Below are 14,268 nucleotides of genomic sequence, written 5' to 3' on the forward strand. Positions count from 1 at the left end.
CAAGGTGTCAGACTGTGGCTAGATAAGGCACTCTCTGCAAGGTTCCCTTTAGAAGCAAGAATAAGTCCAGTGTCTGGCAAAGGAAGTTTTATTGCAGAAAAGGTCCATTATAGTCCACTGTCCTGAATAGGAGACTCAGGATGGTACATGATCATTGTTACCAATGAAGAGCAAGCATAGGATACAGAGTAACAATACCCATCTGGAACAGCCTCCCCCCACAGTTCTCAAAACAACATCTTTCAGTCCTGGGAAGCTGCTCTCCTTCAAGGCCAACGCTTGGTGGAACGGTGTTAGACACAACAATCTCCTCTGGTGGGAATGCTGCCTGGGAACTGGTGCACCTGGGGAGAAAGCACTTAAACACTAGAAGCATTAGAAAATGGAGTCAGTACAGTTTAGATATATACTGGACCTGACATTCTGCCCCCCTTAAAATAGATCCCCCCCAGGCTTATATGGATAGCGAGTATGAAAAGCTTTGGTTAATCTAGGAGCATGAACATGTGCAGAGTTCACCCATTCATCGTAACCAGAATCAAAGTCCTTCCAGCGAATGAGGTAAAAAAGCTGGTTTCGCTTGAGCTTAGAGTCCAAGATTTGTTGTACCTCATAGTGTATTTGGTCGTCAATCAAAGTTGGAATGGGTGGAGCTTTGATGTGCCATTTGTTGTCGGTGGGAGCTCTTTTTAGAAGGCTGACGTGGAACGTATCATGCACATGGCGCAGGTTTTTAGGCAAAGTTACAGCAACAGTTACCTTATTTATTATTTTGCGCACAGGAAAAGGTCCCAGGAATTTTAGAGCGAGTTTGCGGCTGGTTTGAGCTAGCTTTAGGTTCTTTGTGGAAATATACACATGATCTCCAGGTTGTAATTCCCATTCGGCCACACGATGGCGATCTGCGTATTTTTTGTAATCCAGTTTGGCTTTTTCAAGGTGTTTCTTAATAAGAGTCCACTGCTGCGCCGCCTCCCCCCACCATGAAGATACATCTGGCAGTTTAGAGGAATGGAGAGGGGGTGCGTCTAACGGGAAGGGATCGAAGTGAGTCCCGTACACAATTTTGAATGGAGCCTCTCCCGTTGAAGCGTGTACACTGTTGTTATAGGAGAATTCGGCTAGGGGGAGAAGGTCCACCCAATTATCTTGTTGAAAATTAATGTAGCAACGAAGAAATTGTTCTAAAATTTGGTTAGTCTTTTCGGATTGTCCGTCGGTTTGTGGGTGGTGGCTTGAACTGATGCCTTGTTCAATATTCAACATTTTCAAAAGCTCCCGCCAGAAGTTGGCAACGAACTGTCCGCCGCGATCCGAAATCACCTTGGACGGAAAAGAATGTAATTTCACGATGTGTTTTAAAAACAGATCCGCTAGCTTTCGCGCGGAGGGTATAGCAGTACAGGGGATAAAATGTGCTTGTTTGGAGAATAGATCTACCACCACTAAAATACAATTATGTCCTTTTGAGATAGGTAGATCAGTAATAAAATCCATGGATATTACTTCCCAGGGTCTGTTTGGTGTTTCCAATGGTTGCAGGAGACCCGGAGGCTTCCCTTTCCTGGTTTTGGCGCTGAGGCAAACAGGACAGGAACTAACGTATTGGGAAATGTCTTTGCGCATGCCCGGCCACCAGAATTGTCTTTGGACGAGATGCAAAGTTTTTAGATACCCATAATGTCCAGCAGTGGGAGCATCATGACAGCGCTGCAAAATTTCCAGTCGGAGGCTGTCTGGGACATACAACTTGCCCCCGGCCAACCAATCTCCTTGTGGGGATTGGGTCAGTTTGCTCCGCGGAGCTCTATCCCCCTCCTTCTCTATTTCAGCTTTAAGTTTCGATTTCCATTCCTGGTTGGCTGGGAGGGGCTGCTTGGCGCGGCTGCGAGTAGTCACCACGCCCCCAAGTTGCTTAGGCGAGAAGACCGTGTCGACCGTCTCCGCCCGTTTGCTCTTATGTTGGGGCATGCGCGATAGGGCGTCCGCCAGAAAGTTAGTTTTGCCCGGGAGATAATTTAGAGTGAAGTTGAATTTCGAAAAGAATTCCGCCCACCGCAATTGCTTGGCATTCAGTCTGCGTGGGCTCCGGAGGGCCTCCAAATTTTTATGGTCTGTCCAGACCTCAAAAGGGTATCGTGCCCCCTCCAGCCAATGTCTCCAGTTAGTAAGAGCTGCTTTTACTGCAAAGGCCTCCTTCTCCCACACATTCCAATTCCTTTCCGCTGCAGAAAATTTTCTAGACAAGAACGCACAAGGACGCAATTTCCCATCCTCCCCCTTCTGTAGCAAAACCCCCCCTATCGCCGTATCGCTGGCGTCGACCTGTACTATGAAGGGGGATTGTTCGTTGGGGTGGGAGAGGATGGGTTCTGTTACAAATTGTTCTTTTAGGCAGTCGAAAGCCGTTTGGCAATCGGGGGTCCATTGTAATTTGGAAGAGGGTTTCTTAGCTTGGTCCCCTTTATCTTTGGTTTTCAGCAGTTCTGTTAAGGGGAGCGTGATTTGGGCGAAATTTGCTATGAAGTCTCTATAAAAGTTGGCAAAACCCAGGAAGGATTGCAGTTCTTTGCGGGTGGTGGGCGTTTGCCAATCTTGTATCGCCTGTATTTTGGCTGGATCCATTTTCAGACCCTCTTGGGAGATACAATACCCAAGGTAAGTGAGTTCTGTTTTATGGAATTCACATTTGGACAATTTGATGGGCAGTTTATTCCTCATCAAGGTGGCCAGGACCTTTTGTACCATTTGAACATGTTCTTCCTCGGTGTCCGAATAAATTAAAACATCATCAAGGTACACCACCACCCCTTTGTACAGAAATTCGTGTAGAACTTCGTTTATCATGGACATGAATACAGACGGGGCTCCCGTCAATCCAAAGGGCATAACTAAGTATTCATATTGTCCGAGGGGCGTATTAAACGCGGTTTTCCACTCATCCCCTGCCTTGATACGAACGTGGAAGTAGGCATCTTTTAGATCTAATTTCGTAAAGATCTTACCTTGGGCCACGACGTTGAGAAGGTCTCGGATGAGCGGTAGAGGATAGGCGTTGTTGGTGGACACTGCGTTCAGTCCTCGGAAATCCGTGCAGAGTCTGAGTCCCCCATCCTTCTTTTTTACGAAGAGGACCGGAGCGGCGTGGGGGCTAGAGGCTGGGCGGATGAACCCACGTTGAAGGTTGGTGTCGATGAATTTCCGGAGCTCTTCGCGTTCATGGAGACTCATGGGGTAGAGTCTCCCTTTGGGTAGCGAGGCTCCTGGTAAAATTTCCACCGCACAGTCCGTTCGTCGATGCGGGGGTAGAGTGTCCGCTTCCTCCTCCGAGAAAGCGTTTAGAAAAGGCCAGTAAGGTTCGGGTATTTGGTTGACTTCTTCTTGGGTAAGGAGGGCCTTTTCTTTCTGAGTAGGGTCTTCGCCCCAGTTTTGATTCCAACGGTGATTTTCACAGTTGGCGTGACTGAAGGTAATGCATCCCTGTGCCCAGTCTATGTAGGGGTTGTGATCACATAGCCATTTGCTGCCTAGGATTAACGGGTACTTGGCAGTAGAGCTGATGACAAAGGACCTCTTCTCCCAATGTTGTCCCATGCCTGTGATCACCGGGATGGTTTCAGTTGTAACAGGATTCATGTTGGTACCATCCATTTGTTCAAAGATTACTGGATTTTGTAAATCCCGAGTTGGTAAAACCAGTCCATTAACTAGAGCAGGGGCTATGATGTCTCTTGAGCAGCCCGAGTCGATTAGAGCTTGCACCCGAATGTGCATTTTTCTCTCTGGGTTGATCAGAGTCACGGGCATGAATAAAATGGACCCAGGTGGCCGGTTCGGTGCAGGAACGGGCTTGGGGCGGATCTGTCGTTTGGGCCCTTTTACGACAGATCCATCTCGTTTCCCGACTGGGGGCTCTCTGGATTGACTTCTGCGTTTGGGGAAGCGGGGTCGTATTCCATAACTTCTTCCGCTTCTAGTCCCCTCTCTGAGGCGGGCCTTTGGGAAGCGCCGCGGCCTCTGTTCGCTCGAGGTGCGGGAATCGGGCGTTGGAGAGTAGGAAATGGAGCAAGGGTTGGGCGCCTTAGTTGAAGCGGAGGTCTTTGCACAGGCCGGTAGGGGCATTGTGCTGCAAAGTGACCGGCTTGTCCGCATTGCAAACACAGCCCTTGTTGCCATCTAGCATCTCTCGCTCCACGGGTGGCGTACCCAGCTCCCCGTCCTCCCTTCTGCAAAGTCAAGGGTCTCCTTTGTCCCGTTTGTTGTTGTTGTTCAACCAAACGGACTTCCAAAATGCGATTCTCAACTTCGCATGCAAGTTGGATCCAACCCAACAAGGTAGGGGGATTGTCCTGCATGAGAGCTCTGTCCAAAAGTCTCGGGTTTAGTCCTTGCTTGAACAGGATGATTTTGGTGGACTCCTCACACCTAGGGCATTTGGCAGCCAATTGTCGGAATTTCGTGATATAGTCTCTCGCTGACATGCTGCCCTGTTTAATGGCCTGCAATTCTGTTCGGGCCCTGGTTTCCTCTAAGGGGTCTTCATATTGTGCTCTAATAGCATCTACCAACCCCTGGAGAGTATCGAGTTCTGGGGCCCCGATATTATATAGTCCTACGTACCAGTCCGCTGCTTTCCCTTGTAAGCGGGAGCCGAGATGTTCAATTTGGCTGGCCTCGCTGCCGAAGAGGTGTCCCCACCGGTTGAAGAATTGCACGACTTGCACTAGAAAAAAGCCCAGTTTGGAGGGATCCCCATCAAAAGTGGCTTCCAGTTTCACCCAACCCATTGGGAGGTCTTGCCTCGGAGCCGGTGCTGGGTAGAAGTCCGCCGGAAGCATCAATGGCACTTGAGGTATGGGGGGACCCGGTTGTGCTAGCGGTGCTGGTTGCGCTGGCGGCGGCATCACCGGTTGAGCCGGGGGTAGCGGCCTCGGCTGGGCTGGCGGTGGTGCTCTCGGCTGGGCTGGTGGTGGCGCTCTCGGCTGGGCTGGTGGCGGCAGTCTGGGTCGGGCAGGCGGCTGCAATCTCGGTCTGGCTGGTGGCAATGCAGGAGGTGCTGGCCGTAGCGGTTGAGGTGTTTGCAGTTGAGGTCGGTGCGGCGGAGTAATGATCGGCCGCTGAGGGGTGGGTTGGTGGGGTCGTAGTGGTGTAGGCCCCATCGGTTGGTTCGGAGGTGGTCTTACGGGCTGCTCCAGTGGCAAACGTATCGGCTGCAGCGGCGGGGTTAGTTGTGGTCGAAGCGGAAGGGGCCGCAGCGGCGAAGGCTTAATGGGTGGTGGGCCGCGCGGGCTTGCCCCTCTTGGCGTCGTGTCTCTGGGACGCACAGGCTGGTCTTGTGGCGCCGGTAGAACTTCCCCCGAGGTTTGCTGAATAGGAACCACTTCTAGCGGTCGTTGCGGTAATTCCTCCTCAGAAGGGGCCGGGAGTTCTTCCTTCTGACCCGGCCGAACTGTTGTTGGAGAAGCGGGAGGGTGTATCACTGTCGTCTCGGTTGGACGGGTTGGTCCCTCTCCTTCTCTTGGCTCCTCCGCTGGAGTCTCCTCGGGAGACGGATCCCCGTCCAATTTAGGGGGTTCCGTTGGAGTCCCTCCGGGCACCTCAGCTGGAGTATCCCCGCTCGGCGGAATTTCGTTTAGTCCAGGGTGTTCCGCGGGCGATTCTCCCGGTTCTTCAGGGTAGGTTTCCTCCTCTCCCGAAGGTAGCGGCTGCTGCGGGTCGCCCTCCACTGGATAGGACATGACACTTTGAAGGGTGGCAATTTGTATCGCCATTTCTTCAGGCGAGATTCTCTCTCCTGCCCCCATTGACGAGATTAGGTGAATGGCATGAGCCAAACTTTCCTCCATATCGATCAGCCTAGCTTCCAACTGTTGCATTCGGCTAGGATCCGGTTGCCCCATCACGGAACCTCCCTCAGTTGTACTCACCGGGGAAAACGGCCCCCAGGGCGGAGGATCGCCTTGATCGACTCGCGATCTCGCTGCTAGAATTCCTTTAGCTAGGCCCGTCACGGCCGAGATGCCGGAGTCTACAGCATGGGTACGGCTTTGTATTTGCACCCAACTTTGCTCAGGAACTTCCGTTGGCTCTTTCCACGGGGCAAGTTCCGAATAATCCCAACTCAGGGCGCCGCGGTGAGATGTGTTCCCGTCCGTCCGTTCGGTCGTCCGGTTCCAAAACAGCCACGGTTGGCTGCTGTCCAGCTCAGGGACCGTCTCTAGGCTTCGGCGCCCGTCCATCGAAACTCTTGGATGTAGCCCTCCGGCCCGGCGCTCCCGTGTTTCTCGGGGTCGGGCTCCCCACTCCGACGGGGTGGGTAGCGAGAGCAAGGGAAGAGCTGTAGCCCTCGGCCTTGTCCCCTCACTGCTGAGGTCGATGAGAGGCGGTGTAGGCGTCGAAGCACCAGCCCCGGCTGGCACCTGCGATTCTTGGGGTTGCACTGTTTGACTGTCGGGGGACGCATACGGATCAAACAAAGGATCCCTGTCCGGGACTACCTTGGATTCCGCTGGGCCCGACTCAGGCATGATTGGTAACAAAATGTCAGACTGTGGCTAGATAAGGCACTCTCTGCAAGGTTCCCTTTAGAAGCAAGAATAAGTCCAGTGTCTGGCAAAGGAAGTTTTATTGCAGAAAAGGTCCATTATAGTCCACTGTCCTGAATAGGAGACTCAGGATGGTACATGATCATTGTTACCAATGAAGAGCAAGCATAGGATACAGAGTAACAATACCCATCTGGAACAGCCTCCCCCCACAGTTCTCAAAACAACATCTTTCAGTCCTGGGAAGCTGCTCTCCTTCAAGGCCAACGCTTGGTGGAACGGTGTTAGACACAACAATCTCCTCTGGTGGGAATGCTGCCTGGGAACTGGTGCACCTGGGGAGAAAGCACTTAAACACTAGAAGCATTAGAAAATGGAGTCAGTACAGTTTAGATATATACTGGACCTGACACAAGGTGCACCTTAATAGAGGAGGCAGCCATTCCCTCCTTCAGTAAGGAGAGGAGGTGCTCAAATATGATTGCTAATGGGCAGGAATATGGGGAGAAGGGTGTCCTGGCCACCCATCTAGAGAAACATGTCCATTTATGGACTATAATCCTGGGGATTTGACTATAATCCTGGGGATATAGAGCCTTTTCCATTGTGGTTCTGTAAGAGGATCAAAATGTCTCAAGAACCAATTCTGGAGCGGCCTCATATGGAGGTGAGCAAAAGGTACTACACTGGTTGTAGAAGCCATAAGTCCAAGGAGCTGTTGGATAACTATAGCGGGCTGGAAACGTTTGCTCCTACAGCTATCCATACTCTGGATAGCCCTGTTCCTGTCCAAGGGTAGAAAGGATTTCCCCACTATGGCATCTAGTTTGGCCCTAATAAATTGAATAGTTTGACTGGGAACTAAGGAAGATTTCTTCCAATTGACAACCAAGCCGAGGTTGAACATGGTCTGTATGGTAATATCAACGTGTCCCAGGAGAAGGTCATGTGATTGGGCGACTAATAACCAGTCATCCAAATAAGAGTGGATCGAGGATCCGTGAGATCTTAAGTGTGTTATAACCACTGCCATGCATTTTGTGAATACACGTGGAGCAGAAGATAGGTCAAATGGGAGGACCGAGTACTGGAAAATTTTGTCCTGAAAGTAGAACCTAAGGTATTTCCTATGATCAGGTTGTATGGCGATGTGAAATTATGCATCCTTTAGATAAACAACAGCAAACCAGCTACCAGGTGAAGTATTGCAAGACACTGGACAGGATAAACGTTCTAAACTTTTCTGTTTTAATGAACATATTCAACTGACAGAGGTCCAAAATGGGCCCCAAACCCCCATTTTTCTTTTCAACAAGAAAATATCTGGAGAAAAAGCCCCAACAGGAGTCCTCTGACAAGAGTATTTGGATTAAACCCTTAGAAAGGAGCTCCTCCACAACAGGATAGAGGGTCTGAACTGGGCACCTGGAAACATTGCTAGGCAAAGACAACTGGGGTAACTCTTTAAAACGTAAATGGTAGCTGCAACAGATAACTTGTAGGACCCAAGAGTCTGACAAAATTGCAGCCCAATGGTGAGCAAACAGCAATAGCTGATCCCTGAATACAGGGGCCTGCGGTTGTTAAATGGATAGTCAGAAAAGGAGCTTTAGTCCTTGCCTCGACTTTGGCGAGGCAGGTTGGTTTTGCCTGGGCTTGTTCAATCTCCTTGATCCATTGTGGGAATAACTGGAAAATTGCAGCCCAATGGTGAGCAAACAGCAATAACTGATCCCTGAATACAGGGGCCTGCGGTTGTTGAACGGATAGTCAGGAAAGGAGCTTTAGTCCTTGCCTCGACTTTGGCGAGGCAGGTTGGTTTTGCCTGGGCTTGTTCGATCTCCTTGATCCAGTGTGGGAATAACTGGAATAAGATAGTTGTTGGTAAGGTTGATATGGATGGTAAGTATACCTCATACGGTTCAGGTAAGGCTGATGGTTCTGATAACATTGTTTTCCAGCATATTGTTTGTGCTGTTGATGTTGTTGTGGGGCGATAACTCCCAATGAACAAGCAGTTTGGTGGTTTTTCTTTATTTGTTGCAGTGACTCATCCGTGTGTTCAGAGAACAACGATGAGCCCTCAAAAGGGAAATCCTCAATTTTATTGCGCTTTTCCTGAGGAAGTGCTGTGGAGTGCAACCATGAGTGCCGATGGAGGACTATTGCCGAGGCCATGGTTCTGGCTGAACAATTAGCTGCATGTTGTCCCGCCGCCATCTGTTGTTTAGCCAGCCTAGAGGCTTCACCTTGGAGAGCTCTAATGAGGGCCCTGTGTTTTTCTGGGAGGTCATTGGTGTAGTTCGATAACCGCACCCACAAAAACAAATTGTACAACCCCATGATAGCTTGGTAGTTAGTTATACGGAATTCAAGGACTGCTGAAGAGTACACCTTGCACCCCAATGCATCCAGTTTACATCCTTCCTTGTCAACAGGTGAGGAATGAGATCTGTAGTGATGACCTGACTGGACCTCCTCAGTAACAGGCAAGGACGGACGCGAGTGTGTAAAAAAGCATGCACAATCCTTTTGTTGTAGCTTGTAAGTATATTCTATGTTACGGGATGTCGCAGGTGATGATATGAGCTTCTCCTAGACATCATGCGCGATGTCAAGCAGGTCCTCCACCGGAGGAAAAGCTACCGAGCCCAGGGAGGTCAAGTAGAGGGCTTGTAGAACTTTGCTCATCGGCTTTGGCGTGGCAGCTGAAACATCCAGATCCAGGGCTTGAGCCATCCGGAGCATCTGCTCAGCAAATAGTCGGGAGTCCTCAGTAGGCAAGACTGATGAACTGTCTCCTACAGCTTCCTTTGGGGACGGATACGGAGCTGGATCCGAAAGCAGTTTCGAACGGTGAGATGCTGTGTCATCACCCTCATCGGAGCCTTCTGAGAAACCAGGGGAACGTCCATGAACCTCATGCGAGTCCAGAGATGAAGTAGTTGGGCCAGGACGTAACTGGGTCGATGTAGGTGGTTGGGTTCCCATCGGACTGGGAATCGAAACCAGTGGTGGAACTGGTGTCAGAACCGGAGGGAGGAGGGGTGCAGACTGAAGCCAGGCCAAGAAGTCCTTCCAATTCGGAACCTGTTGAGCGTGTAAGGCATGTGACTATGGCGAGCTCTGCATCACTGGTGGCACATTCCATGTTGTAGAAGAAGAAGTAGCCAGTTCTGCTGGAATCGCACTCGGAACCAACAATGACACTGTGCTTGGATCTGGTGAGAGGGCTTGTTGGAAATCAGCCATTCGACTGGTCCCTCATCATCCCTCTGAAAGAGGGGAGTAGGCGGAGGTGAAGGAGTCGTTGGAGGAACTCTTCCTCTGTGGTCTGTGACAGAACCGAAGATGAGGAGCGATGATGGCAATGCGAAGACGTCGAACTCGACTTCTTGAGATGCTTTCACTTTTTAGGTGGAGGTTCTGATATGGATTGATCACCCACAAGTGGGGAACGATGTTTCTTCGAGCCTGATTTCTCCTTGGTGCTCTTGGGTGGAGCCCCAGAGTCAGATGCTGGGCCCGGAGTTGGACCAATAGCTGGAACTGGTTGTGGGTTCAGAGTCGGATCTGGCGAAGTCACCTTTGGCTTTGAGGAGGTATGCTCAGATTGCACCTTTGGGTCCTGCTCAGCTTGATTGGGAGCAGCTGCCCTGTCGGATCCCACCAGAGACATTTCCCATAGAGCTGCCCTAAGACGTGCGGCACGGTCATTTCTGGCCTTGGGGGTGAAACGCTTACAGTGTTGGCAAGCCCCCACATTATGGCCCTCACCCAAACACAGTAAGCAAAGATCGTGTTCGTCGGAGTTTGGCATCTTCATGTCACAGCGCGAACAATTTTTAAACAAAGCTTTCTGAGATGACATAGACATTTTGCAAAAGTAGATATAGAGAAAAATGGAGAAAGCGAGAGAGAAAGAGAAGAACCTTTCCTAACAGCGGCAAGAAAGGAACTGAGGGAAGAAGGGTAGCTCCGCCCAGCAACACTGACTTAGGCGGGAACGCTCTGCGCTGGCATGTTGCCGGGGCGGAGCACCCTCTAGCGTTTGAGATCTTGAAAATCTTTCCAATGGCTGGCCCTGCGCATGCCCAGTTCCAATGTGGGACTGCACTGAAGACCAATGATAAACACTTAAGAGACAAGGCAGTTGTCTCCTAAAGCCCCTCTCTCTCCAAGTTTTCTTGTCGCCATGGTGTTTTAGAAACAGCAACAACTACATAGCATTACAGCAGTAGAGGTGGTTTGAGGATTGGTCTAGAGAAGCACTTCCTGCTTGTAAGGCAAGCACTTCTGACCATAGGTAGCTTTTAACTGCAGGCTTGCAATTATAGCCTAAGATGTGCTGCTTCAGATTGCAAGAGGGTGATACGATAGCTTTCCTGAGGGCTAGACACCACCCTTCAGGAATTTCACCTCCATCACAAATATAGTTTCCCTCCTATCTCACTGTGCTGGAGTTCCCAACAGAAACTCAAAAAGAGAAACTCAAAAAAAAGCTTAAGGAGTTAGGATTTGGGTTAGTGAACCCGGACTGATAATTTGAGATAAATTGACAGGCACAAAATGGCTTCTCTTTTTAAAAAATGACAAGAATAACATTTATTTCACAAAAACACATAGCTGGGGTAAATATTAATCCTTGATCCAGAGCTGTGGATGTTAGGGTTTTGCATTGTGAATCTTTTCCTTTTTTTCCTACCTCATGAGCCAGTTCTTGGTTGAGATACTGCAGGATAGAAATTTCTAAAATAAGTAATAAAAGCCTTCATCTGAATAAAGAGCTATATATTTTTTAAATTTCAGGATGCACAGGAATTTTTGCGTTGCTTAATGGATTTGCTCCATGAAGAGCTAAAGGAACCTGTAATGGAAGCAGAGGATACTAACCTAGAAAATGCAGAAGAGAGCATGGAAGAAGACAAGAGCCAGTCAGATGTAGATTTTCAGTCATGTAGTAACGCTGATAAGGGGGGAAATGAGGTTTGGTCAAAACCTGTTGCAGAGGACTATGCAGAAGATGCTATGCTGATTCAAGATGATGAAAACATGTGTAAAGATTACCAGCAAGAGAAGTCCTTGTGTACAAGCATGAACAGAGCAAGTTCTATGGAAGACAGAGAAAAAGATATTAATGGTTTCTTTGAAACAACTGAATTTTTGAATAACCAAGAAACAGTCAAAGTGCAGATTCACAGCAAATATTCAGGTGATTATATGTCTGGATATGATAGAAAAATGCACATAAAATGGCTTAAACTTGGGTTTCCTGAAACTTCTTCAATTTTAAGATTCTATTTTACGTTACTGTTGTGTAATGGTGTAACAAGTCCCAGTTGTGAATGTTGTGATGGAATGTTTTATTTTTTAAGTTTAATTTCATTTATGCCCCACCTTTCTCCCAAATGTGGACCCAAAGCGGCTTACATCATTCTCCTCACCTCCATTTTATCCTCATAACACCCCTGTTTGGTAGGTTAGGCTAAGAGTGTGTGACTGGCCCAAGGTCACTCAGCAGGTTTCCATGGCAGAGTGAGGATTGGAACCTGGGTCTCCCAGATCTAGTTTGCCATGCTAACCTCTACACCACTGTTCTTTTATTTGTTGTTCAGTTTGGAATACCAATGACAGAAGGAGCATTTATTTTGTTTACCTAGTTGTTCATTATCAGTCAAAATTTATTTTGATAAAAGATCAGGTCCTGAGGGTCAGCAATAATAAGAAATTATTAAAAAGTAAAATAAAAATAGGGAAGGCACATATAGTGCGACAAGTACAGAGCTGTGATTGCAAATTGTGGGAGAGATGATACCTATCTCCAACAAGGAAGTAAGGTTAATGAGGCTCTGTCTCATAGAAGATCATGACGACTGCATCAATTTATGTGAAAGCCATGAGTGCCTGTTGCACTCTGTAAAGATTTGGATAAGAAGCAAGTTGGAAAAAAACCCACACCCATAATTTACCAATGTCAAAAATGATTCTTATAAACTAGGTAGTTATTCTTAATATGGTGGGTGTAAAATGGGCAAAAAATGCAAAGTCCTAGAAACAAACATAAGTTGTACTGCCTCTCTTTCTTTCTCTGTCTTACAGGGCAGTAGATGCCCACTTTGTTTGGGACAGGTCACTTCCAGCCTAGGTGTCCTAGAAACAAACATAAGTTGTACTGCCTCTCTTTCTTTCTCTGTCTTACAGGGCAGTAGATGCCCACTTTGTTTGGGACAGGTCACTTCCAGCCAGGGGTCATTCTGTAGGAAAAGAGCTGGAGGAACTCAGTAGCATAACTTATTAGCATATGCCACGCCTCTTGCCACCACCGGAAGTGTGTCATTAGTATAGCTGATTTACATATGCCACACCCCCTGACATCACCAATTCTGGCTGTTTTGGACCCAATCCTGGCCATTCAGGGCCAAAATTGGACCCAAAATGGCAAAAAGGGGCTGAAAAGGGGCCCAAAATGGTCAGGATCGGGCCGCTGATGAGCAGAAGAGTGATCTACCACCTATCAGAGGCCTGATCCGGGCCATTTCGGCTCCAGTCCAGGCCAAAAAGGGCCCCAAATGGCCGAGGGTTAGGTGGGTGGGGCCACCTGACGTGACCTCTTTGGGGAACTGCCAGAACTGTGTTCCTGTGCATACTCCCTCGAAATGAGCCCTGCTTCCAGCACTTCTGGTGTGTGAATTGATGTCTTGCATTTGTTTTATCTAATTTCTGTATGACAGTCATTGTTTAAATGTAAGACCCAGTCAGTTTCTTTTTGTAATGCATTTAAAACTTTTGTGTGTGTTCATTTTAGAGAAATGGACAGTTTTCACTGGCAGGTTGGGGACTAGATGGGGCAGAAGCCACCGTAGGGAATGCTCCGTACATCAGTATAGACATATACACGTAATGCTTTAATACTAAGTCTCACAAACATCATTTTTGAAACTATGATGTCTTTTTATATATACGGTATGTGGTTTTCAGGTGATTGAAGTGCAGACACTCCTTTAAGTATTGTTAGTTTCTGTCTGAACACAGACAGAGTTATATTGGATTGTTTTGAAGTAGCAAAATCAACAATCCACCTTTCTATAGCTTTATTTTCTCTCTCAGCTCCCTGTCCCATTTTCCGTTTTAACCATTTTACTATTGTTGTGTTGTTACTGCATCATAGGCAATCTGTCTTACACTGTTTCATCATCCATCTTTGATCTTCCATTTTATCCTTTGTTTATCCCAGTACTTCTCTGGGGATGCTAAATCTTTATTGCACCACCAGTAAAACTCAATTCAAAATTTATTGGGCTATTTCTATTTTGACAGGTATTACTGAAATTTTGGAGTCCTTTATTCTCATTCATAGTAGTCTGATTTGTCTAAATTATAAGCTATTATGCTGTTTGTGAAGGTGATATTAATGTGTGTATGTGTATATATGCATGCTTTGCAGACTACATCAATGATGTCCATATGAATGATGCATCTTTGCCACAAAGTTTGCCTTCCAAAGATGTGGGGAATGCACGTTTATCATCCAGCCCTCCCAAATCAGGTTCTTTCTGGGCTGGGCTGGTATCTTCACACAAAAAAGGTATTACCTAATTTTACTGTCTCCTTGCTGATCGTTCTGCATGTTTCTAATATTTGATTTTTAAAAATACGTTTAGTATGTCTATTTCCCACTCTGCCTTTTCATATTGGCATAGCAAGAAGCCTAATGAACAGTAGC

General features: G+C 47.9%; 1 protein-coding gene across 2 annotated transcripts in view; it reads left to right on the forward strand.

The window, feature by feature from the left end:
* The window catches only part of USP33 (ubiquitin specific peptidase 33), a 72,353-nt gene that overhangs the window by 28,597 nt on the left and 29,488 nt on the right, over nt 1-14,268 (forward strand). For both annotated transcript variants that reach the window (XM_054980062.1, XM_054980063.1), the window contains exons 10-11: nt 11,355-11,757; nt 13,990-14,130. In XM_054980062.1, the coding sequence (XP_054836037.1) occupies nt 11,355-11,757; nt 13,990-14,130 (544 nt within the window). The remainder of the gene's footprint in view (nt 1-11,354; nt 11,758-13,989; nt 14,131-14,268) is intronic.

This window comes from Eublepharis macularius, chromosome 5 (genome assembly GCF_028583425.1).
Source record: "Eublepharis macularius isolate TG4126 chromosome 5, MPM_Emac_v1.0, whole genome shotgun sequence".
Lineage (NCBI taxonomy): Eukaryota > Metazoa > Chordata > Lepidosauria > Squamata > Eublepharidae > Eublepharis > Eublepharis macularius.